This window comes from Phoxinus phoxinus, assembly GCF_949152265.1.
Source record: "Phoxinus phoxinus genome assembly, chromosome: 7".
Taxonomy (NCBI): Eukaryota; Metazoa; Chordata; class Actinopteri; order Cypriniformes; family Leuciscidae; genus Phoxinus; species Phoxinus phoxinus.
The window spans coordinates 19,377,305-19,402,585 of NC_136882.1; the positions used below are offsets into that span (position 1 = coordinate 19,377,305).

Sequence of the window (25,281 nt, forward strand, 5' to 3'; positions counted from 1 at the left end):
TAGTGTATATACACCATATTTATATCATCGCCACACATTATACATAATATATTTATATATATATATATATATTCTGTGTGTGTATATATATATATATATAGAGAGAGAGAGAGAGATGGGAATGAGAGTAGCAAGAATAATGCAATTTTTTCATTATTTTTGATAATGTTACAGTTACAGTTCTGACCAGTAATAAAACTGAAGTCTTTAAAATCTCTTCTAGAAGCCATGTGGTTTAATTGAGCCATCCAAATAATAAAATACACCTTCACACTTAATTGGGGCTTTTTTTAGGGAATAAATATGTTAGATTTATCAGTTTTATACATACATGGCCTATTAAGATAAACACAAAAAGACAATTACTATTGATAGTGAAATTGATAGTGCTTTCCAAAAGTTCAAGTGTGTACAGATCAAATGCACATTCCATAAAATTAAAGACAAGAAAAACGTGAATTAATAAAAAAATAAGTCAAATAATAACTTAGTTACAACAGAATGAGCAAAAGGTATAACATCCAGTGAGTGCCATATCACGTATTACATAACCTGTAAGGGGGCATCAGATCTGTTTGCCAAAAAGTGCCAGTAAACTCACTGGCCCGAAGTGCTGCTTAATCCCACAATGCAGTGCATGGCGCGTCACTGAAGAACGACCATGATGGCGGCGGTCGGTGCACCAGAAGTGATTTCACAGCTGGAAAGCGCTGCCAAAGTTTTAATGGTGAGCATTTCGCCGCTGTTTTCACGTCTCTGTCAGTGTGCTGTTAGCTCTTTGTGGGGGTTCACTCTGAGGGGCTCTTGCTGGTCGTCAGTTAGCGGGAAAAGTCTCGATAAACGCGGAGCGGTGCGTGGCGCAGTGCTCGACTCACTCCATCCCGCAGAAGCCCAGCGCAGCCACCATCACCTTCATCATCACCATCTTCTTCTTCATCATCATAATAGCACCACTCTGGTGACACAGTCAGTGTATATAATGATCGCTGTGAGCTCAGATGATGTGTCTCAGAGGCCTAGTTTGATCCTCCAGCCTTGTAAAAGCGCGCTGGATGAGTTGAAGTGTGTCTACTGGAGTTTCTCCATCAGCTGCTGTAGTTTCACACGCTGTTGATTCAGCCACATGTTTGCTCAAGCACATGTTCAGCAAAGCTTCAGGGGACCAGAGAAACTTTTAGCTTATTATTTATCTCATAGTAACACCATATCCTTCATTTTCTGCCGTTAAAAGAGTTGATAAGTTAACGTTACACTGCTGGAAGTTGAGAGCAGCATGTGTAGTTAGTTGATAGCCTGTGCAGTTCACTAGTGTCTCTCAACCTGGTGGTTACCCGACTAGGCGGCATTTCTGGGCATCATACGGACAGAATAACACGAGCATTGAGCAATGTGTGTGGTTGTGTTACTGCATTGTTCAAATCTCATGGCAGTCTCATTCATAAGTACTTACAAAGTAAGACTGAAAATTCGTTTTTGATTTTCAATGCAGTGTTTTAAGTTGGTGAATCAGTTTGGCTGTAATACTCTGTGAGGCTTTTAGTCTAGTGTTTTGATTTTAATTTCACATATAAACCATGTTTTAGTTGTATTGCAGACTTCTGTTATTAGTTTTTAATAGCTGATATCGATATTTAGATAGTTGACATCATGTATGGCACCAATTAGTTTATATGAAATTAGCTGTTTTACTTTACACTTTAAACTTGTTTCATTAAATGTGTAAAAATAAATAAATGCTGTAAATGCAATTATTATAAAGCGAGTGCATTATAAATTGACAAGGCTGTGAGTGAATTTTGGTAATAACACCAGGAACAGCTTTCACTTCTGTTGAACGAGTAGGGATAGTAAGCGACCTATGGCGACTATCTCAAACTGCTGTCTTCTTGAACATAGTTTTCATACTGTTTTAGTAACAATGTAAATACTCTGAGGTCTCAGTAGAAAATAATGTATTTAAACTAGTGTTCAAAACCTTTTTGGCAAGTTTGGCAATATTTTTATTTGATCAAATACAGTAAAAGTGGTAATATTTTGCAATTATTATAATTTAAAACAACTGTTGTTTTCTATATATATATATATATATATTGTAAAATGTAATTTATTCCTGTGATCAGAGCAGAATTGTCAGCATCATTATTACTCCAGTGTCACATGATCATTTAGAAATCATTCTAATATGATGATTTGATGCTCATTTCATATTATCAATGTTTAAAACAGTTTCTGTTTAATATTTTTGTGGAAAACGTGATATTTTCAGAATTCATTGATGAACAAATATTTATGTGAAATAGAAACTGTAGATAAATAGAAACTTTATCACGTTTGATCAATTTAAGGCATAATTTCTGTTTACATATATATATATTTTTTTTTTATGGTACTGACCCCAAACTTTTGAACTGTATTGTACTATATATATATATATATATATATATATATATATATATATATATATATATATATATACATACACATTTTGATTGGGATTATGAGCAGCCAGCTTGTCTTTCATTTTTTTTGGGTTTATTGCATTCCTTTTTCCTGATTTTTCATAAAATTACTAAAATGCTTGAAACATATTTTGACTGCCATCAGGTTTAATCTTAAGGCTGCAATTAATTTACAGACCTTTGTAGTAGGAATGATTCTGACAATGTATCTTAATTATTCATAGTTTTTTAATCTCTTGATATTTCTCTCCATTCATCTAGCCTGCAGCCTGACCAGTCCACCGTTGAACTGAGTAGATTAGTGGTTATGAAGTCAGGAGACTAGATTTTGTCATGGTTATTTTTTAGATAGCTGAAAGATCAGGTATTTATTTGTTGTTATAGAGCCCTGATCATTAGTCAACTCACTGATATCACTGCATTCATGCTTATGCATACTAATAATCACTAAAGGGTGCTAGATAGTAGGTGTATCATTAAAGTGTAGTATCACTACACTTTCATCACAGTATTAAATCAATACATTAATTAATTTCAATTATCCTACTAATGTGTGTTAGAATTTATTATTGAGACCGTCAAGATGCATGGCTAGAACACATTTTTAGGTATGTATGGGTAAAAAATATTCATATAAACATGCTATTTGCAAAAATAAATCCTGATATAGCTAATGCTATGATCATTTTGAATTTAGCAATTGCTGACATGTCAATATATATGTTCATATCAACCTGCCCAAAGAACAAATGTTCCGCTGTGTTGAATGAATAATTCTCCATATTCTTGACATTTTGCTGCTTGTTTTCTTAAAGAGTTCCATCAATCGCTCTTCGTGATCATACTGAACATCACTGTGACATTAAATTACATTGTGTTGATGACATTAAATAAGAGGCTTTAGAATGAGCCACACATATGCCTGTCAGTGCTTTTAGGAATGACTGTGCTGTTGGTTTTTGTCTACAAGGGGTCAAACCACCTTAAAAGAAGTTTCTTCAGTATCTGTATGAAGTTGAATGTGTTAAACCCCTAAATTAAATGCAGAAGATAATTTTATTTAAAACAAACAGCTATTGACCCATCTTCACCGCATCTGCCAGTGACTTGTGCGTCAGCTTGGTTAAAATTGAATGTCATACTGAAAAAGCAAGTAGATTAGCTTGTTATAACCTTAATATTTTGTACAACTGGGCATTTACCAGTTAATATTGACATGCATGGATTTAGCCTGCTTCTGATGCTGTTGAAACCATCATCAAGAGCTAAGCAGTAAGCAATCAATAGGCAGATAGGCTGGTGACCAGAAACATTTAAATAGAGCACAAAATAGGTTCAGGACCTGCTATGTCTGCCATGTTGAGGCGCTTCAAAGAACAGTAGATCATGACATTAAAGCTTTTCAGTTTTCATGATTGATTTGGAATAAATCAGGGGTTTCAGTGTTTTTCAGGCCAAGGACACCTTGGCGTATATTGTTTTTATTTATTTATTGTGTTACATTTTATACTGACCTGACCTGTAATAACAAGAGCTTAGTACATACTTTTAATTATAAATAATGAAACCATTATAAACAGTTTTGTTATTTGAAATAAAATACAAATATAACTTAAATAAGTTTACCGGTAAGTAAAAATAAAATAAATAAAAAAGCATGACAAAATTGCTAAAAATTAAAATAACTGAAAATACAAATTAAGACTAATATTAAGAATATTATATATGATATACATTGAATTTTTTTTCCACACATTTGTTTGTGATCAAACGATCGCAAGTGTAACCTGCAGTACAGCTGTTGTGGACCACTGGACTATATTCTTGTTAATGTTGATGTTTCCATGGCATCAGACCACATTGAAACATTGGAGCTAATGAAGCAGAAGTTTGCAAGAGTTGATTGGGTGTAATCACTGTAGTTCTTGTAGCCTCGGTTAATAGGCTTCTACAGGCAGATGGGATTTGATATTTGTGTTAGAGAAGTGGCAGATCTTTCCAATGCCTCCTGGTGGTACTCAAGAATAGAGGTCTGCAGTTGTTGTACAGTCTGACATCATGTCCTGTGGCTCTCTCATGCTGCGAAGTGTTGATCTGTGGAAAATGTTTCTGTTCTGCACCTTGTGTTCGTTTTATGTGCCTGGTGACGCGCGTCAGGGGTGTGTGTGTGTGTGTGTGTGTGTGTGTGTGTGTGTGTGTGTGTGTGTGTGTGTGTGTGTGTGTGTGTGTGTGTGTGTGCGCGCGCGTGTGTGCGTGTGCGCGTGTGTGTGCGCGTGCATGAAATGATGCCCTCTTCTCTCTAGTCTGGTTACTATGAGGTGGATGACTGCTGTGCTGTAATCAGGAATGTGATGTTTAATGATATGACTGTCTCAAGTGTGTGATGCGTTCACAGGGCAGACCGGACTGGATGTGTTCATATTGTGTGTTGCTTCAATGGTCATCACTGGGAACAGAAAAGCTTGATTTTTGTCACCACTGTTGGAGGCTCTTTTACCATTTTGTCAGTGACCTGTTATGATTGTCATTTAGGCTGGTGTAGTATTTCTCATTTGGTGGAGACTAAAAGACACTAAAGAACTATTGAAAAACTAAAATATAATATAGACTATCATACAAATGTTTGGGCTCAGATTTATTTTTTTATTTTTTATTTAATACTTTATTAAGCAAAGATGCATTAATTTGATAAAAAAAATGATGACAATAAAGACATTTAAGATTTTGATTTCAAATCATTAATGTTCTTTTGAGAGAAAAAAATAAGCAGCATAATTGTTTGGAACATGGATAGTAAGAAATATGAATCGGCATATTAGAATTTCTCAAGGATCATGTGACACTGAAGACTGGAGTATTAATTCAATATGTCACAGTATTACTGTTTTTACTGTATTTTTGATAAAGTAAATGCAGTATTGGTGAGCAGAAGGGACTATAATAATTGAAATGGAGATCAATTGTAATAAAAAAAATTTTTTTTAGAGATTGACATGACCAAAATCTAAAATGACTTTAGCTGATTGTTTGTTTTGGTGTACATGTGTTATATTCAATATTGACCAGTGTAACATGTTGCTCAAGCACACAAACGTTTAACCCCTTTTATGAATGTGTTCACAGGCACCGCCGTCCATGGTCAGCACAGAACAGAGGCAGCATGCAGAGCACATATTCCTGTCCTTCAGGAAGTCAAAATCCCCCTTTGCTGTCTGCAAACACATCCTCGGTGAGTCTCAGATCTGACAGACACTGCAACTAGTACTGACTCTACTGTGTTGTTGGTGACGGATGAATACAGTCATATGCGCACACAGTACAAAGTACCCATGTGAACTGTGAGGTCAGTGCTGACAATAAATCGAGAATAAATGCAAAGAAACAGTTTGTAACAACTTATCCTATTTATTCATGAAATAAATAAAATAACCACTGTCAAGACAGATCATAAAAAAGTGCTTAACTATTTTACATTTTAAAATCTGTAAATGTATATGTAAAACCTCACTGAGTGACACATTTGAAAAGTTAGTAATAAAAATAACAACAAAGTGACACATTACATAGAAAAGGTTGCAGGTCTATTATATTGCATTTACACTTCAAGACTTTATGCATAGATAACTTGACGTAACAGGATCTTTCCATTGCTATGGTTTTCACTGTCAATCATGCATTTAAATACGGTTGTCAATCCAGAAACTTTGCAATGTGTAGTTAGCAGCATGAAAAAAAAAATCTATATATTATTTACACAAAGTGAGTGAAAATCGCTGCCATTATAATCACTTAAGCTGACATACTTCAGGTAATTACTTGAGATAAACATAGCTCTCTTGCAAAAATCTCTTGTTGACATTTTGTTTATACTTTGTTGGTTTTAATGAAAGGATTCGCAATCATGCAGAACTCGCACTGAAAAAAACTGCCGTGTTGAGCGGATTCAACCTTAAAGGGATGGCTCGGAGTAATTTCAAGCTAGGGTTCTTTGCTCCAAGACCTCGAGCCAAACCAGCCGATATCAGAGATCAGCCGAATGGCTTAGTGCAGGCGCAAATGGATCCGAATGTTGTATCTCGTAAATTACCCCACTAATAATGCCCCTAATGGTACTAAACTTCTACAGTAGTACAAATAGGTTATGTACTCATAAAAAGAGGCATTGTAAAGTTTGTAAGTTCATCAGGAGTTTATTTAAATAACACTTGCCTGATGGCTTATGCTTCCGCTAAACCGGACGTCGAGGTCACTTCCGTGATTTGGGAAAAGCCCGCTAAAGAACCTGACACAAAAACATACCTTTTGCTGTCGGATTAATAGTTCATACATTTTTAGCATGTAAAAAGCCCTTTGATATAATTGTAAAAACGTCCTATTTTGTTGTGAAATTTTTAATTTTTTTTAAATGTATGAAGGAAATATAAAAATTACTTTTATAATGTTAGTCATATTTAGTTAGATGAACATTTACTGGACTGAAGCAATGTTTATTTGTACATCTCTCAATCTCTCTCTTACAAGCTATCAGAATTTCATCTTATGTTTAGGCCATACAAACATCAGCAACTGCCTCAGAAAAACAGCAATAGACGTTTTTTCCCCCCTCGAGAATATGAGCTTCAATTTCCCCTATATCATACTATAGGAGCCACGAAAGCATGATGTATCAAATATGATACTCAACAAAAATCATGTTCAAACTTTTAAAGAGAAAAAAAAAACAATTTAAAAACTGTTTATTAAAAAAATTATTTGAATTTGATATTATTTTGTATGTCAGGCTTTATAGTGTTAAGCATTTTTAACACAAACTCAGCATCTTAAACTTTGTTTAGAGTGTAAAATAATGTTGTAAGAGCAAATAAATGAATGAATAAAGAATAATAATAAATGAATGTTGTCTTTCTTTCTCCTCAGAGACTAGTAAAGTGGACTATGTGTTGTTCCAGGCAGCCACAGCCATCATGGAGGCTGTGGTTAGAGAATGGATCCTTCTGGAGAAGAACAGTATTGAGTCCCTCAGAACATTCCTCCTCACTTACGTCTTACAGAGACCAAAGTAAGTCTGTGAATGAACATGAAAGTGTGACAACATACGATTGTACCTCTGGATAACTTCTGAAACCCATCTCTGGTATAGCCTATATTCAGCTTGGCTCAGTAAAAGCGTATTGTGTAACTGAATTGTGTAAATCTCTTTCTGCTTCGCTGTAGTCTGCAGAAGTACGTTCGAGAGCAGATCCTGTTAGCAGTAGCAGTAATAGTGAAGAGAGGCTCTCTCGACAAATCCATCAACTGTAAGAGCATCTTCCATGAGGTCAGCCAGCTCATCAGCAGCGGCAACCCCACAGTGGTAAGACTGGCGTGTCACATGGATGAAAGCCGTGAGAGTTTACTGCAATATCAAACTAATTCTGCAAAGGCTCATTAAAAGTTACATGCAAATGATTCTTTCAGTTAATAACAATTAATGGTAGTCTTCTGCTTAAAAATACTTGAATGATTAAGCCAGGTCTAGGCAAACATCGCATAACATCAATTATATTTATGACCACAGCTTTCACTCTAGTAGGGCTTGTATATATGAGGGTAGTATTTTTTATTTTTTTATTAACCGCTTTATAGCAATTCGAATTAATAATATTAACTAACATGAATAATGATCAGCAAATTCTAATAGTTTTATTAATAGAATTTCATATACAGTATATTCATATTTGAAAGTTCACAAATCTAAATCATAACAGATATGCATTTACTTAATGCATTCACTAATTTCCAAAACCTGAGTAGATATTAAGTCATCAACATTTCTCTGTAGTCAATATATATTGATTTATTGATTTTTATTTTCAAACTTTGACTGATGTTTATTATTTTTATTTTTTTATTGCCATATTGATTTTTTTAAACAATCTAATCCATATTTAGTAACTATAAAGTAGTTGTAGGGAAAATTATGAACCTTTATTGGTCAGAACATGTGGAGGACCTAATGTGTTGTATGTGACGCTGACCATGTATGACTAGTGTGCACCTAAAAATGTATTTGAGTGATCCTAAACAAAAATGTTTTTCAAAAAATTAAGAGTACACACTGTTTCCTGCAGAGGGCGCTCCAGTTTCATGTTTTAAATCTGTCCAGTTTCAGGTAATGGATTCAATATGTGGTGAATCAAATGCCTAGTCGTGACTCATGATTGTACTTCATACAGCAAAAATTAAGCCATTGAAAAACGTTTTGCCTGGTTTAATATATTTAGTGCCAATATTGATTGAAATAAATATTTTAAGTGTCTGAATAAGTGTGTAGGATATGTTTCCTAAGATATTTAACCCATTTTGGCTTGATGGGAAATAAAGTTGTGTCACTGTGCATGTCTGTATCTGTCCTGCTAGCAAACACTGGCCTGCTCCATCCTGACGGCTCTGTTGAGTGAGTTCTCCAGCTCCAGTAAGACCAGTAACATCGGCCTCAGTATGGAGTTCCACGGAAGCTGCAAACGCATCTTTCAGGTCTGTCCTTCCGTCCCAATTATTCTCCTTGTGTCTTTTTGATATCAGGTGTATTGACCCAGGGCTAGCTGTTACATTTGTATGTTAACCTGTAATACTAGGCAAAAATATAATGTGAAAAAGTGAACCTGAACAGTGGTATATTAGTATCATTGGTGTACTATTATAGTTTTTGTTAATGTAATATATAACTTGAAATACAAAAATAACTACAGCTAAATAAACTCCAACTAATAAATTAAAATGAATTAAAACTATATACATTTCAAAATAAATAAAATTTTATATTATATATATATACACGCACACAATTTTGGAAATATTACCTTTTTTTTTTTTTTTTTGGAAAGTCTCTTATGCTCAAGCCTGCATTTATTTGATAAAAAAATACAAAAATAACAGTAATATTGTGAAATGTTATTACAATTTAAAATGATGATTTTCTATTTTAATACACTTTAAAAGGAGGACGACCTCATGCAGATCTTCATGCTCACTATGGAGGTCCTGCAGGAGTTTAGTCGGAGGGAGAACCTCAATGCTCAGATGTCCTGTGTGTTCCAACGCTACCTTGCACTGGCCAATCAAGTGCTCAGCTGGAACTTTCTTCCACCCAATCATATCCTTTCATGAAGTGTTTTTTTATATATATTTGTGTGCCATAAATTTGTTTTTTTTATATATAGTTGTAGCCATGACTTTTTCACTTTTAAATTTAGAGGAACGTTGAGAGGTGATGCAGGCTAGATTTGTGTTCCTGGGAGTACAAGGGAACGCTAGACCTGGGCTGAAGCTGCAAATGTTTTAGAGGCACAAGGGTTAAGAAAGAAAATTAACTGTGACTTATTTTTGGATTAATAATAGACAAGCTATAATGTGATAATCATTCTCAACCTTCTTAGCAGTTCTCGCAAAATAATCACGCACACCGAACGGGATCCTGGCACAATTCTTTTTGCTCATTAAAAAATGTACTTTTTCAGAGCATGAAAAAAGTTCACCTGCTTGAAACCACAAATTTAGAGGAGTTAGAAAGTATTTCCCAGAGTTTCATTCTTTTAATATGTTCACATCAATTTTAAAGGTCTGGTTTTCTTGCCTCACCGTAGTTTTACTTCTACCTTCGTGTGTCATTTTCTTTTGCTGTTAACATGTGCTAGTGTTAGTCCTAAATCATGAGCTGTGATTGATGGTGCGCGTGCGTCTGTGTGTTTTAGCTCTGTGAGGTGTTAATCCCACTCAGGCTGACTTTGTGTCTCTGTGTCTCTTTAAAGAGATCTGAGCTGGCGTCTATGCCAACCAGGGTCACGTATCACTTACAAAGGAGGCCTGTGCCAAGCCCTTATCGTGCTCAATAAGTGTGCCTTTAAACACACAGCTCATTGAGTGCTGGGGTGGAATGTCGGGCGGCCATTTGTGCATTGATGTGTTTGCATAGTTTCAAGTCATATTAATTGCCCACTGGGTGCTGGAGGGGGAGATAGTTCTTTGATACCAAGAGCACATTTGTTAAGGACACAGAGAGGACAGAATGTGTGAGTTTATTAGTGGATATTTATAAAATCGATTAGTCTGAGTTGTGTGAATGACAAGTCAACTAATGTTCTTTAATGTGTAATGTCTGTTTATTGCATTCACAGCAGTCCAATTAAAGCCCCATTTTAAATGTAAAATAATAAATAATTGTTTATATATATATATATATATATATATATATATATATTAGTAAAAATATATAGATTTAAAATAATTAATTTTAAAATAATTTAAAATAACTGTTTTCTATTTTAATATTAAATATTTATATTTATATTTTTATATTGCAAAATGTAATTTATTCCTGTGATGGCAAAGCTAAATTTTCAGCATCATTACTCTAGTCTTCAGTGTCACATGATCCTTCAAAAATCATTCTAATATGCTGAATCTTTTTTTTGTTTTGTTATTATAATATTGTTGAAAACAGTTGTGCTGCTTGTGATTTTTGTGGAAATAGTGGTACCTTTTCCCCCCTTTAGGATTCTTTTCTGATTAGAAAGTTAAAAATAACAACATTTATTTTAAACTGAAATATTTTATAACATTATAAATGTCTCTTTTGATTACTTGAATGCCTTCTTGCTAAAAAGCCAAACATTTGAACGGTATTGTATAAAATATTTAATATTAAATTATCTTATTGTATTTTTAAGTCAAATTATATTTTTTATATTTAAATATTTTTTTATACTGTAACATTAGCCTGGCTCCGCCCTCCTACGTACTTCCACTCAATTTTAATTTTCCTTCAGTACTACGTCTGGGATTGCGGTGAATTCTTGGGTTTTCTCCGGTCAATTTTTTACCGGTCCAATCAGCGAACATAGGGAGTGGCTGAGAACGATGGCGTTGAGGTTGTGCGCTAGTTTAAGTTTCGTCACAACAAAACGTTAGCAATTGGTTATGGCAGATCCAGAGTGTCTCTGGGCAGATCCAATAGTTTTAAACTTCAACAGAGTACCCGCCCTAGAGGAAGTTAACGCTTGTCAATGGAGAGAGGCCAGACTCTCTGTACAAATGAAATGTTACAGTAGCCTGGTCCTACCAGACTCGCATACATTACATGTAATATATATTTGGTAATGTATATATTTATATTTTGCATACTCAAGACCATTCTGTGTGTGTGTGTGTGTGTGTGTGTGTGTTCCTGACAGCCGCTTAGACTCTGCTTTCCTCAAAGTGCCGCCATCTCTTAGTAGTCAAGGCCATGGCATGCGTGTCATTTGTCCACGACACACTCCCACTTGACGCATGTACATTTTTCATGTACACGTTTGCGTGATTCCCCTCAGAGTCTGAAGTACTGCGTGTCTGTCCATGGCCCTAGTGACCCTGCGCCGGGTTGTGGCCAGGCTTTGAGTCGGTCAGGTGCTTTGAATGGAAGACCGAGATGACAGATGGCTGTGTGCCAGCCCTCATCTCTGACACACAAACACACATGCACGAGTGAGAAGAGCTTTGTAAGGCCAATGTACCATGCCCAATGACTGGGAGAAGGGTGTTCATGGGGCTGTGAGGGGAATCTTAAGAGGGAGGATGTGATACTCAGGCTTCCTAATACCCTTGGATCCCACCTCACACATCAAATATACATGTATTCAGTGATTTTGTGATGAGGAAGGAGTATCTTGCCGATACAGACCAGTTCCTAACTAAATTACGCCTATGGTTGCCACAATTGCCAGCTCATTCCAGTGGCCACAACTGAAAAAGGATTTTCAATGTGTGGAAACTTCACACTTGATTTTCCTTTTCTGTTGTCTTTATTTCCATATGTTCTTGAGGTAATCGAAAAATCTAAACAAAAAAAAGTTACCGGTAATTACAAAACTTTGATGTAGTGACTGTTTCCCACATGATTTTGCGACATGTCACACTGGTGTTTTTAGGAAGCCAAACAATTTGAATATAAAGATAATAATAATTTATTCTTTCTCTTTTTCTTCTCATCATCAAATCTAAGGCAGAAATGTATCATTATTGTATCACAGCTGCACCGTAAAATAGTAAATATTTCAAACTTTGCTTCTTTTTGTTTAACCGTAGTAAAATTACAATTTCTTCACTTGCAAGAGTTTTATTTAATCACCCTTAAGCTTTTATGACGGAAAATAACAGGTTTACAAACGCTTCTTATTCCAAATCTAGTGATATGCTGTAATCAGTTAAATTTACTGTACACTAAGCCACTTGAGATGCTGAAAACCAGATTATGAGCTGCACACTTGTATATTAACACAGTGCCGCACTTCACTCTGAACTGCATTGCGCAGTAGATTATAATCATTACATATTTAATTAAATTGGAGCCTTTTTGCTATTTGATCATCACAATACCAAATTTAGTTTAATTTACAGATGCTTTGGCAGTGGCGCAAAACACATCTTTTGTTATTATAAGTGTAAAAATATGTTTGGTTATAAATATGAAACTTTGGTGGGATAGCTTAGACTGGTGGGCCACCACAGTCCAGGTAATTAATGAGAAACACTGAGGGCCCTATCTTGCACCCAGCGCAATTGACTTTGAATACCGACGCATGTATCATTCCTATTTTGCACCCGCGCACAGCGGACTTTTCCCTCCACAGACGCACGTCGGTAAAATAGGAAATTAACTGGCGCTCGCGGGGGCGGTTCAACGCAAAGAGGAGGCGTGTTCCGGCGCAAAACTCCCCTGGTGCTATTTTCCAGTTTTAGAAAGCAATTGCGCCACTGACCAGGAAAAAAACAGTCTAAAGACAGTGGCGCGTTGCGCGTTAGTGATATGGTATTTTAAGGGCGCGTGCTTGGCCATAATGTAGCGTGTTAACGCGCATCCACTTTGATTCTCTAATAATTATAAACAGACGCAGCAGTTTTCATTTTTGCAAATCATAGATTATTACAAGGAAAAATATTAACACACGAGGGAAATAATTGTTGTGCCCGTGAATATGTGAAAAAGATCTATCTAGATAAAAAAAAAAAAAAAAATCTAGATTAGGCTACACATTTACCCAAATTATATGCCTGTTTAATCGAAGCTAATTTGGGTGGGTTTCTCCCATCATCCCCAATGTCACTTCTCTGTGTTTTACGGCCCTGACGAGAACGTCGCTCTCCTCGGCTGTGAACTGCTCCTGGCGTGTGCTGGCAAACCCGCCGCTATAATAGCAATCCGCCGTGGAACAAGCGCGCCGGCTCTTAAAGGGAATGTGAGAGGACGCTCTGATTGGTTTATTTCACGTTACGCCCAAACCACACCTATGAATAATGAAGCTACTTCAGACCAACCCCTTTTAGATTTGCGCCAGGCGCAAGAGTCGTTTATCCCGCCGGGAAAATAGCAACAGCGCCGGGAACCGCCCACAAAGTTACTTGCGCTTTGCGCTTTGACACTTGCATTTCAGATCGTTAAAATAGGGCCCTGAGTGTCGATTGGATTACTTTTAAAATGTTACTAAATCAAAACTGATCAGTGTATCAAAACAAATGGAATCTTTATTAATGTACATAAATCGCTTTTTAAATCTTGAAGCATTTAATCCCTAAAGAAACTGCCTTCTAAAATGTAGTAATACTTCGCTATGAGTGTGTTATGGCTCTTTATATTCACCCCTTGAACTCATTTGACCCTTCATCCTCTCTCTCTCTCCACAGCATGAGTCTGTCTCTTAAAGCCAACATGTCAGATTTTGTCTTCATCATGTCCTGTTCTGCTTTCTCTCATATGACACACACCATAAGTAAAGAACCGATAAATGTTAAATCTTTCCATCTGAAAGGCCATGTATATAGCTCGTATATAGTGAATATAGTGTGTGCATATGAAAGCAAAGGAATTGTATGTTAATGTTGGTACAAATTATAATTGAGGCCTCTTTTTTCCAGGAGTTATTACTGTCAGACTTCAAATTGGCTTGTTATAGATATCACAATTTCCACAAAATATTAAACTGTTTTCAACATTGATATTAGAAATGTTTCTTGAGCAGCAAATCAGCATATTAGAATGATTTCTGAAGGATCATGTGACACCGGAGTAATGATGCTGAAAACTCAGCTTTGCCATCACAGGACTAAGTTAATTTTCTTTTATAAATAAAAAAAAGACAATAGTTATTTTAAATTATATTTCACAATATTACTTTTTTTTTTAAATCAAATATATTTGCAGCATTTGTTAGCATAAGAGACTTCTTACTGACCTCAAACTTGAACAGTAGAGGATATTCAACGGATATGTAGGATAAACATTTACCATATTGAAAGGCCTTTGCACTATATGTATATATGTGTGTGTGTGTGTTTCTGGATATACACATGCAAAAATGCGTCTTTGGCTGTTGCATCACATCTCATGCTGTGTTCTTACACCATGAGTGTTTTTTAAGTTTACAATAGTTCAACTCTTAAAAACACATCTTGAGACTGCTGCTTTTTGTGGTATTTTCTTCAGCTAAGTCTAGCTGTGTTTGAACACTATAACGTGTCCTTTGTGAATGCGCCCTGAGAGACTCATCTTGTGGTCTTGACCTCTGGCTAGTTGATTCCTGACATGTAGTTTTGCACATCTCTGGTTGAGGTCGTCATGTGTTTCGTGTCTTCAGCAGCTGGGACGAGGACTGGTGGAAACGAGTCATGTGCGTTTATGAGTAAGCCCGGCTTGGGTTTCAGGAGGTCATATCTTTAGTCACCCTCCCTGTTTTTCATACGCTCGCACACTTTTCCAGCAATAGCTCCAAGTGACATTAAATGACCGGCTGGTTTATCCCCCGTCAGTGCTCGTTGGCGTCCCTCCGTCAGTCAGTCTCTCCCTCCTGCGCTCATGTGGCAGGCTGCTATCAGCCCGCTGGTGGTCAGCACAAGCTCCAGCCGCTCTCCCTTGAGGCCCATTCTCTCCTCAGCACGGGTCACACAGAGTTCTCCTTTTTTCTATTTTTAAGAGGCCATAAAGTCAGGTCTGCTCAGGACGGACTCAGGCAGAGGGGATGTAACGCACTCCAGCATGCTAGTCAGACACCTGGCACTTCCTTGTGTTTGCATAGTGAATTCATAGGTGAGTCGCCACGTATTTATGTGGTGTAAGATAATTTGCTTTGATATTTGCAGCGATATACTCAATTCACATTTATTTGTATAGCGCTTTACACAATACACATAGTTTTAAAGCAGCTTTCCAGAAAATGCATGTCTACATTACAATTTAGAATGATCTGTTGTCAGAGGTGACTGTCCCAGTTATGAATTTCAGAAATGTACATATACAAATCACGCAGTTAGCTAACAATGCTTTAATTTAAGGCAGAAACAATGAGCTCATTTAAGTAATGAATACATGTTATTAACAACATGATTAGGATCTAGCAGGAGAATTTAGCATAGGTGCATGTTGATTTACAGTTAGCTATGTATATGCCGGGCATGAGCAGAAACTGTAATGTGTGTGTGTGTGTGTGCGTGTGCGAGAGAGCACTTGCATTTGTCTGCTGGGAGTGACTGTGGGTCCGGCCCAGAGGAATGTGTGGCCTTTGCCGGTAACTGGCTTTGATCAGACATTCCTGTGGGAGCCTTTCTCTCTCTCTCTCTCTCTCTCTATCTCTCTCTCTCTCTCTCTCTCTCTCTCTCTCTCTCTCTCTCTCTCTCTCTCTCTCTCTCTCTCTCTCTCTTTCTCCTCCTCCTCTCATTTTGTCGTCCCCCCCCCATCACTTTTCACAGTGGGCTACATATGGAAAGGGGGAGATTTTGAGGTAAACATTTAGTGGGAGGGGACAGCACGATTGAACAGTAGGAACGTTGCCGCTGTAGAAGAGCGATAGAGAAAGATCTGTAGAAAACAGACGCTGGGAGATTCACTGCATCAGTTTTCCATACTCCTCTTAGTGTAGACCAGGAGGAACAGCCAGAGAGAAGTGACAGAAATACTAGGGTCTTTGAAGGGTCTGTTCTGTCCTTAACTGAGGTGTCACTGGGGAGGCACTACATTGCCATGTTCGAAGCGACTCAGAATGTCATGCTCAAGCCAACAGATTCCTGGAGGGAAACTCTTCTAGACCACAGAGTAATGGACCTTTTCTTCACTGTGAGTACCACCTGCTTTTTTTTTTTTGCTACTTTTTCCTCTTTTCTTATCATGTCATTGTTCATTCATTACCTGCGTTCTCTCAGCTTTTATTCCTCTCTCTCTTCCTGCTTTTATTTTCTTTCAAATAATTGTCTTTAACCGCTGATGTTGTGACCATATGATACGGCAGCAGTTAGCATTAAATGAACGATATTGAGCAGATGTAAAAATAAAAAAACGTGTGTATATATATATATATAGGAATTTATATAATATCTAAGGCACATTTATATTTAAATGAGCTGCAGTTTTTTTGCGGTGAGTAAACGCTCATTATCATGTGTTGCCTTAGAAACAGGGGTCAAAGACACAGTCCAGTCTGGTCTGTGGGAAGATTTGAGGGGGAAAAATGTAAAGTAAAAATATGCACACAAAAAATCACATGTATTTATTTTAGTATAGGTGTGTGTATCTATTAAAATAAAATCTGTGTCTGTCACAATAAAAGTTCTGGCTCAGTAAGATATTTTAATGTTTTTGAAGTCTGTTATGCTCACCAAAATAGTAATAATATTACAATTGAAAACTATATGTGTGGAAACCATGATAAAATGTTTTTTTTTTCAGGATTATTTGATTAGAAAAATGAACAGCATTTATTTGAAATAGATATGTTTTGTGTCATTAACATATTTACTGTCACTTTTGATCAATTTAATGCATCCTTGCTAAATAAAATGATTAATTTCTTTAAAATAAAAACCTTTATTGACCCCAAACTTTTCAATGGTAGGGTGTATGGAGTATGGCACAGTATATATGATGACTTTCAGCACTTGTGTATACATGTGAATTTGCGCTCTTCATCTGAAACCGAATCTGTGGGTGACACAACTGTCCCGGGGCAAACCATTTTCCAACTATTATGTTTGTGTGAGTTGCTCACGGCAATAATGACACCATTACAAGGAAAAATGTGACGTAATAAGGTACTAATACATAATTGTATTTCTCCACTGAAATGTTATTTAGATATGCATGAATACTGATCCAGTGCTGTTAGAATTGTACTAAGTAGCAAATCTGTTTTGACCAATATTTATCTTATACCATATACATAGCCATATAAAACTGAACAGTTACATCAAACAGAAACTGATTAACGTTACCAGTCAAAGGCAGTGAATGTTTTTTTTTTTTCTTTCTTGTTATTATGGTTTGATTAGTTTTCCCCAATTACCCATTTATTTGCGTTTTTGATCTGCTGATTGAAATAATTCCTTTCTCTGTGCTCTATATTAAAGCAGCATACATTTTAGACTATTATCTCCAGAAGATCATGTGTTATGCATGCATTCTGCACGGTACACCTTCAAGTCATTATAAATTCAGTCTAATGGGTCATTACATCTCACAGAACTAATGCCTGTGAGACTTCGGTCGTGATGTGTGGAACAATTCCGTCAGGTTACCCTCGGCATCAGTGATGCACATGCCAAATAGCGTTCCGCTCTTACTCCATTACCATTGCACGGTTTCCCTGAGGCATCCGCTGCCAAATAATGCTCTACTTTCCACCATCAGTCTTGGGTGGTTTCTACAGCCCGATTAGATGTTACTTTCCTTCACTCTGCTGCTCAGGAATGAGTCTACAAGGTGCCAATATGCTGCTCCATCATTCATGCCTTTTCTGAGAGGAGGCTGCAATCTGTAAACTGGCGACAAACTGTGCACCCGTCTTAACAAGGGTCAGTCTGTTGACCTGGAGGTCAAGGGCTGTTCAAACATAAGTGTCTCATTTGTCTTTTATGGGATTTGCTGTTATGGGTTTGAAGCGTACTGAAATACCAGATATATATGCTTGATTTTTGATTGACGTGTATGTTGGATTCTAAAATGGATGTAATTTATTTGCGTATTACATTTATATTTTCTTTTTAAATGTTAGTGTACTTTATAGTCATCTAAAATATTACAATTTAAAAATGTAAAGTCGACATGAAATCAAAATTTACCCTATTTACTTTGTTAGCGCATATTACTAGTCTTGTGGTGAACAATTTATCCGTGCAAGTTAATACACAGAAAACAAATAGTTTACCGTGGTAATCTTTAATCAAAGTCTGAAAAGTTACTTCCGGTCTGGAATGGCGTTCGTTCTCTGATGACGACGGCTTGGGTTGAAAACGCTTAACCACTCTTCTCAAACCATTAGTCTGCTATGAGCAGAGATGGAGAGGAGGAGCGCTTAAGTAAAACCCTGCCCTCTGTTCAATATGCCCTTTCTCTTGCAAATACGTCACAACACTGAAGAAGTTCACTGGTTCACGCAGACTTTAAATCCAACATTTTTTATTTGATTAAGAATGTAGCTGGTTATAACAAACATCAAACCACATGTGGTTTAATTTGATGTATAAATATACTGTTATCAAGACCTAAGGAAAGTGATAAAGTATTCTGGCCATTTTTTATTTATATTTAACTTTGACATTAAAGTATGTTACTGTTGTCAAAAAGCGATTTTAAATTGTCTGTGGTTCAGTGTTGTAAAATATGAAAACATCTAATATGGGAAATACTTATATGCACTGTTCAAAACATTAAATGAATGATGCATTAAATTGATAAAAGTAAAGAAAGTAAAAGTAAAGAAAGACATTTATAATGGTACAACATATTTATATGTCAAAAAGAATGGTGTTCTTTTGAACTTTCAACGAATCCTGAAAAATGTGTTAAGGTTTTGCTCAATAATATTAAGCAGCATAACTGTTTTCAACAGTGATAATACCTGTAAGATAAGTTTCTTGAGCAACAAATCTTATTAGACTGATTTCTGAAGGATCATGTGACACTGAAGACTGGGGTAATGATGCTGAAATTTCAGCTTTGCCATCACAGGAATAAATTGCATTTCAAAATATTAAAATAGAAAATCGGTATTTGAAATTGTAATAATATTTTACAATATTACTGTTTGTACTGTATTTTTTATCAAATAAATGCAGCCTTGGTGAGCATAAGAGACTTCTTTCAAAAACACTAAAAATAAACGATTCCAAACTTTTGAATGGTAGTGTAAATATTGGCTTCTTGACACTTTTATTGACAGTACAGTATAGAATAGCTGAAGATGGAGAGGTGAACCAGATTCGATCATTCACAGCCCAATGTTTCAGAACACATGCGTTAGTGTTTAGACCATGACTCTTATAGAATGCTAAATAAATTGAATGAGGGTTCAGTGAAGTCTCTTTGGCGCTGAGCATGATGTTCAGTGGTTTTGTGCTGGTCTCTCGGGGTGTTGTTTGGGCCATGTGATATTTAGTGGTATTTACAGTGAGTGGGGGGAATGTTTTTGTTAAAGGATGAAGAGTGGTCAGCTGTCACACCCTCTGTGTGTCTTTACGAGTCTCCTTGTAGCTGTGTGTGGTGCCCTTGTTGTTTTTCTACGCCCATGCAGGAGGATCTGTGTGCGTAAGGGTGAATTATTGAAGGGGAGGGTGAGTGTGCGTGTGTCGGCCTGTCAGCGGTGTCTGTGTGTGTGTATGCTGGCCCGTCAGCTGTTGGTCCTCACTTCTCAGCTGTGCCCTGAACAGACGAGGGGGCGTCCAGACACGCGCTGCTGGGGTCAGAGGTGACCAGAGATGAGCTGCAAGGATTAGACTCTGAACCCTGGATTCAAAGCCCCTGTTAACAGCCTCAAATCCTCCCTCAGGTGGTCCGAGGAGAGTTCTCTCTCTCTCTCTCTCTCTCTGCCTCTTTGATTGCGTCTCAGCAGTTTGGAAACTTGCAGAGGAGAGAAAATGAAGCATAACTTAAAATACATCTCATTTTCTCTTTGCACCTAATAAAGCCATAGCTGCGCTAACATTTTCCTACCAGCCAAACCGACTGAAGGGTGTTTTTGTTTGTGGTTTTAGTTTAGGTTTGTTCTTGCACCCTCCATCTTCACATGCACTCACTCATTTAGTAACACAGTCACTTTTTTATGCATCCATAAAATGGGTGAAACTCAGAAAAACATGTCACATTTTTTTTTTAAAGAAAAAAAATATATATATTGTATTACCAAAAAATGAAGCATAATTTAGGACCCTTGTTGTGACTTTTATTTTCATGACAGTTTGGCATATTTCCCCAAAATTTTCATTACAGTGCAGACATTTGACTTTTTTTACAGTTTACAGTATTTAAAAATGTTACATTTAAAAATTGTTTATATATTATATTCTTTGTTTTATAATTTTTTTTATTGTAAATACTGTATTTCAAAAATTATTTCATATAAAGATTTTTTTTTTTTTTTTTTATATATTTTAGGTTTTTAGTTAAATTTGCATTTCAGCAATGAGAATGAGACTATTTATTCATTTGAGAATGTCACTATTACAACAAATAAATATCAATTTCATTGTATTAAGATTTATATATTTATTTAGTATACATTCTTTTATAGTTTATTTTGGGATGCACATTTTTTTCTTGACAAGTTTCATGAGATTCACCCACACGTGTTTAGCGCTAGGCAAAGAGTTTTAGAAGCTGAGATCAGTTTCTGACTCAGAGCATGTGCGTGGTTTGTTTATGGTATAAACACAATCAGGGCTTGTTATGGCACTTTGAGTATAACGCTGTCTGTCGTAAGGTGATTGATTGTAGCCTCTGATTTTGTAACAGGATCTGAACACGCTGAATGCGGCTGGAGAAATGAGCGGTGAGAATAGAAAGCAGGAGAGGGTCTAATCCTCCCCGTGGACAGACACAAGGCTTTGTCTTTTCTCTATTAATAGGTCTCCCTGCCTCTTTTCTCTCTCGCATTCATTTCGGAGAGCTACCTTGTCTTGTTTTGATTTAGACGCCCCCTGCCAGACTCTAACTATAGTCTGACTCAAGGCGATTGGCATAGTTTACATGGCGTGGATGTTCTTTAGCGCAGCTGTTTTTACGGAGCATGCTGCTCGCAAAGCGTTGGCCTTGTACTCTTTTCTTTCTTCTCTCTCTCTCTTTCTCTCTCTCTTTCTCTCTCTCTCTCTCGTTCTCTCTCTCTCTCGTTCTCTCTCTCGTTCTCTCTCTCTCTCGTTCTCTCTCTCTCGTTCTCTCTCTCTCTCGTTCTCTCTCTCTCTCGTTCTCTCTCTCTCTCGTTCTCTCTCTCTCTCTCGTTCTCTCTCTCGCTCTCTCTCTCTCGTTCTCTCAGCTCAGAGGATGATTTCACACCCGCTCTAGCAGACAGGGCTGTGCTATGGTGTGTTAGCGTTAGCACTTTGCCCAGTGGCTGATGTTTACGCGTGTATCTGTAGGAGGTGGTATGTGTTGAGGAAATGCCACTTTAGGTTCATCCACATTCTTCCAGATCGTTCAGAGGGCTCCATCTGACTCCGTGCACCTCTTCGCACAGCATCTCCACCAGAACGTCTGGCGAACAGACGGGAGAGAGTAAGATTCCAGGGATTTAGGAAAGAAAAAGAGCAAAGGAGTGTGCCAAACAACCATATGTGCTGGAGACTTGAGTCAGTCCGCTCAGAAACGTTAGCCGTCTCTTTGACCATGTAGCTCTCGCTTCATGCCGCTCGTCCTCGTGAACCCCTCGGACTGGATTGGTGTTTGAGAAGCCGATCTGATTGATTGGCTTGGTTTTGTCCGTGGCAAGAAGCTATAGTTTTGCGAAGGTGAGGGCTATTCCACAATTTTCCTCCGTTCATTATTCCACTGAGCAGAAGGTTTCAGAGACTTGCGTGAGATGAGAAATCGAAGACAGACCTGCGTATCTGCGTAAGCGAGAGCAGAAGAAAAAGAGAGAGAAAGTATGTTTTTATATGTCAATGAGAGAGGCTTTTCTCTGTGATTCAGAGAGACTGTGTGAGCTCCCCAGCCCGTGTGTTTTGTCAGCTGCCCATGGGCAGGTCTGCAGTTCCTCCTGGACTCTTTAAGGGGGCCTGTCTGGTTTTAACACTGTAGAATATACCTACGGTCACTTATACATTCTCTCCAACCTCCACTGCTTCTATTCTCTCTTTTATACGCTCATTGTGATATGATATATCATGTCTCCTGAGGAGAAGGATTTCAGTCTGTTGGTGAGCTGCATTGATGTCGGTTTTGAGAGTTTATCGTTTGGTCCACTGTAGGATGTCTTGATCTCTGTGTGGACTGTATCAGTTAGTCAATGAAGACATTGCAATCTACTCTTGAGTTCATAGGAAAATCAGTTTTAAAGAGATGATTTGATATCAGACATGCTCCTTTTATGGGGTTTTTGAAAATAGGATTGGTTTACGTCAGTGTAATGAGTCAGGAAATGGCACGTGTTTCAGCCCGTCTCTCTCTTGTGTTCTCTGTCTTGTAGGTGCACAGGAAGATCAGAGAGGACTCGGACATGGCGCAGGATTCCCTTCAGTGCCTGGCCCAGCTGGCCTCCATGCATGGCCCCATCTTCCCCGATGAGAACGCCCAGGTGACCTACCTGGCCCACCTGGTGGAGGGATTGCTCAACATGATCAATGGGTGCGTTTCTCTGAGACCTTCAGTCATGTGCTGCACTGTGTGCTTGATGTGCTTGCTATTCACAAATGTATTCTTTTGAATTGTAAGATAACTGCATAGTAGTTGTCTGATGTATATATGAAAACATGCCTAGGTCACGTTTCATTTTAAACCATAAAATAAATTATATTGTGTGTTGTTATTTTAGGACCATTGATTTTTTTTTTTTAAGTAAAAAAATCTTTAAAATATAGGATTAATTATTTTTAAGTAAAATGTAATAAAAAAAATGATTTTGATTTTTGAGGTAAATATGACCCAGGCGTGTTCTGGACAGGGAGATTCTACCAAATAGTAGGGTTAGAAAATTACCAGGGCAAGTTACAAAACTACTAACCCATACATTTAAAGTGTGGGGGCAACAGTGCTCCTGAAGTGCATGGTTAAATAAATAAAAGTACTACTAATTTATTTGTTTTCTCCATTTATGTTCATAGAATGAAATTAATACTTTTATTTATTTATTTGAGTAGTTTATTCAAGAAACATAAATGGACAATATTTGCAAAATTTTCTCCTAAGTTCTTTCTGGGGCTCAAAATGATAAATGAGTTAAGTTTTGACACTGTTGGCATAGTTCTGTGTAAGTACTCGCATTGTAAATTCTCTGTAATGCCTATAAAGATGGATTGATGTCTCTGCAGCTTTAAATAACACACACATTCTCTCATACACTGCTGTTTGGAATTTGAGAACAAGTAGGCGTAGTGAGTCGGGGTCTCTCTCTCCCCACTCCTCCCTCTCTCTCTCTCTCTGCCATTCTGTAATCACCTATTCCTGGAGCATTTTTCCAGTTGCATCATCGGAAAACCATGCGGCAGGTCCGCCAATCTGCCGTGATTGAACTCTTCTGCTTACAATTTAAATCCATCTGATATGGGTTAGAGCCTCAGTTGGGAGCGTAAAGAAAGGCAGACCTCGACTGCTCTTTCTGAGGGGAAAAAACCCTTGTGTTCCCAGAATCCATGTAGTGTGCCAGCACAACGGCAGGTCGATGTTGTGGTTGAAATCACAAGTCTTTATAGCAGCTGAGGTATTTGTGCTTATAGACACCGTTTACACTGGACCACTGCAGGCTCATGCTGTATCTCACACTTCCAGATAAGAGAACATTGATTGAGGTTGGTTGTGGGATGACCCTTTAAGGGACAGGCTTGCCACTGTAAGTACGTACATTATTATTCTGTCTGTTTTACACCCTCTGACAGGATTGAGATCGAAGATTCGGAGGCCGTGGGTATCTCCAGCATCATCAGTAACCTCATCAGCACATTTCCCCGAAGCGTTCTGACAGCGCTCCCGAACGAACTCTTCGCCTCTTTCATTAACTGTCTCACTCTGCTCACATGTTCCTTTGGTCGCAGCGCCGCCCTGGAGGAGGTGGTGAGTACTGCATTTGTGCCACAACAGACTGCAACCACACTTTAGAGAGTAGCCGAGGTCTGTGAACGTCAAACTCATTATTCTTTTTTTATATAGAGAACTGCTCTGTTGCAGCAGACTTTTTATTGTATTTAAAGGAAAAATAAAACCATTAAACCAGAGTGTACTTTTTCACACCCATACTTTAGGGCTGGACACTTTAGTTTCACATGGTTTTATTAGTTTGGGGTTGGTTTGGTTCTTCATAAGATTTATTAAGTTTGGGTAGGAAGATTTGTTTGATTTACAAATACAGCAAAACCGTAATATTGTGAAATATTATTACAATTTAAAATAACTGTTTTCTTTTAATATATTCTAAAATGTAATGCATTCCTGGGATGGCAAAGTTGAATTTTCAGCAGTCATCACCCCACTCTTCAGTTTCACATGATCCTTCAGAAATCAAGAAGCCAAGAAACATTTCTTATTATTATCAGTTGAAAACAGTTGTGCTGTTTAATGGTAAATGGTTAATATTTTTTGTTGAAACTGTGATACCTTTTACAGGACTCTTAGATGCATATAAAGTAGGGCTGTTTTCGACTAAGGATTTTCATAGTCGAATCTGATTCGTTAGATTTTGCCATAGTCGACTGATAGTCGAACCTTTTTTTTTTTTTTTTTTTTTTTTTAGATAGCAGCTAGATTTTTTCCATTTCAAACAAAAGAGCTAAAAAACACATATCACACATATATCATAACATTTCATAAACATGAGGAGCAATATGAGAGAGAAATTTGGTGATC

At 37.2% G+C, this 25,281-nt stretch overlaps 1 protein-coding gene across 1 annotated transcript in view; it reads left to right on the forward strand.

Moving 5' to 3' along the window:
• The first annotated feature begins 589 nt into the window (after window positions 1-589).
• Window positions 590-25,281, forward strand: part of xpo4 (exportin 4) — a 37,197-nt gene continuing 12,505 nt past the window's right edge. The window contains exons 1-9 of the mRNA XM_079617831.1: window positions 590-727; window positions 5,583-5,688; window positions 7,377-7,518; window positions 7,674-7,812; window positions 8,859-8,975; window positions 9,441-9,593; window positions 16,468-16,581; window positions 22,913-23,070; window positions 24,318-24,492. Of these exons, the coding sequence (XP_079473957.1) occupies window positions 662-727; window positions 5,583-5,688; window positions 7,377-7,518; window positions 7,674-7,812; window positions 8,859-8,975; window positions 9,441-9,593; window positions 16,468-16,581; window positions 22,913-23,070; window positions 24,318-24,492 (1,170 nt within the window). The 5' untranslated portion in view covers window positions 590-661. The remainder of the gene's footprint in view (window positions 728-5,582; window positions 5,689-7,376; window positions 7,519-7,673; window positions 7,813-8,858; window positions 8,976-9,440; window positions 9,594-16,467; window positions 16,582-22,912; window positions 23,071-24,317; window positions 24,493-25,281) is intronic.